Source organism: Buceros rhinoceros, unplaced genomic scaffold, assembly GCF_000710305.1.
Source record: "Buceros rhinoceros silvestris isolate BGI_N320 unplaced genomic scaffold, ASM71030v1 scaffold24866, whole genome shotgun sequence".
Taxonomy (NCBI): Eukaryota; Metazoa; Chordata; class Aves; order Bucerotiformes; family Bucerotidae; genus Buceros; species Buceros rhinoceros.
This window is the reverse complement of record NW_010417272.1, coordinates 840-1129: the sequence shown is the minus strand read 5'-3', so window position 1 is coordinate 1129 and position 290 is coordinate 840. Positions and strand designations below refer to the sequence as shown.

The following is a 290-nucleotide window of genomic DNA, read 5'->3' as shown; positions in this document are numbered from 1 at the left end:
CTGGCCAGCCCCAGCGCCTGCTACCAGCTCCTCAGGGAGAAGCAAGAGGAGGGCTTTGGGGAGGCGGCGATGTTCCAAGGTAGGGGGGGGCGTGGAAAAGGAGGTTCCTGTTCCCATTGTCCTGCCAAACGCGGGGACGTGTTGTGGGGGGCGCACATGGGACACCCCCACACCCAGCGGGGAGGGGACGGGGAGCGGGATGAATGAAACAGCCGCCCAGCTGGGCTTTGCCGGGTTGGGATGGAGCTGGCGGCCGCGGAGCCCTGCGCCGGGGGGCGCTCCTGGGGCGC

General features: G+C 69.7%; 1 protein-coding gene across 1 annotated transcript in view; it reads left to right on the top strand.

Annotated features, from left to right (window-relative positions):
* LOC104495216 (protein-arginine deiminase type-3-like) overlaps nt 1–290 on the top strand; it is a gene marked incomplete at both ends in the record, with an annotated part of 3427 nt that overhangs the window by 2309 nt on the left and 828 nt on the right. The window contains one exon of the mRNA XM_010138157.1: nt 1–79. Within this exon, the coding sequence (XP_010136459.1) occupies nt 1–79 (79 nt within the window). The remainder of the gene's footprint in view (nt 80–290) is intronic.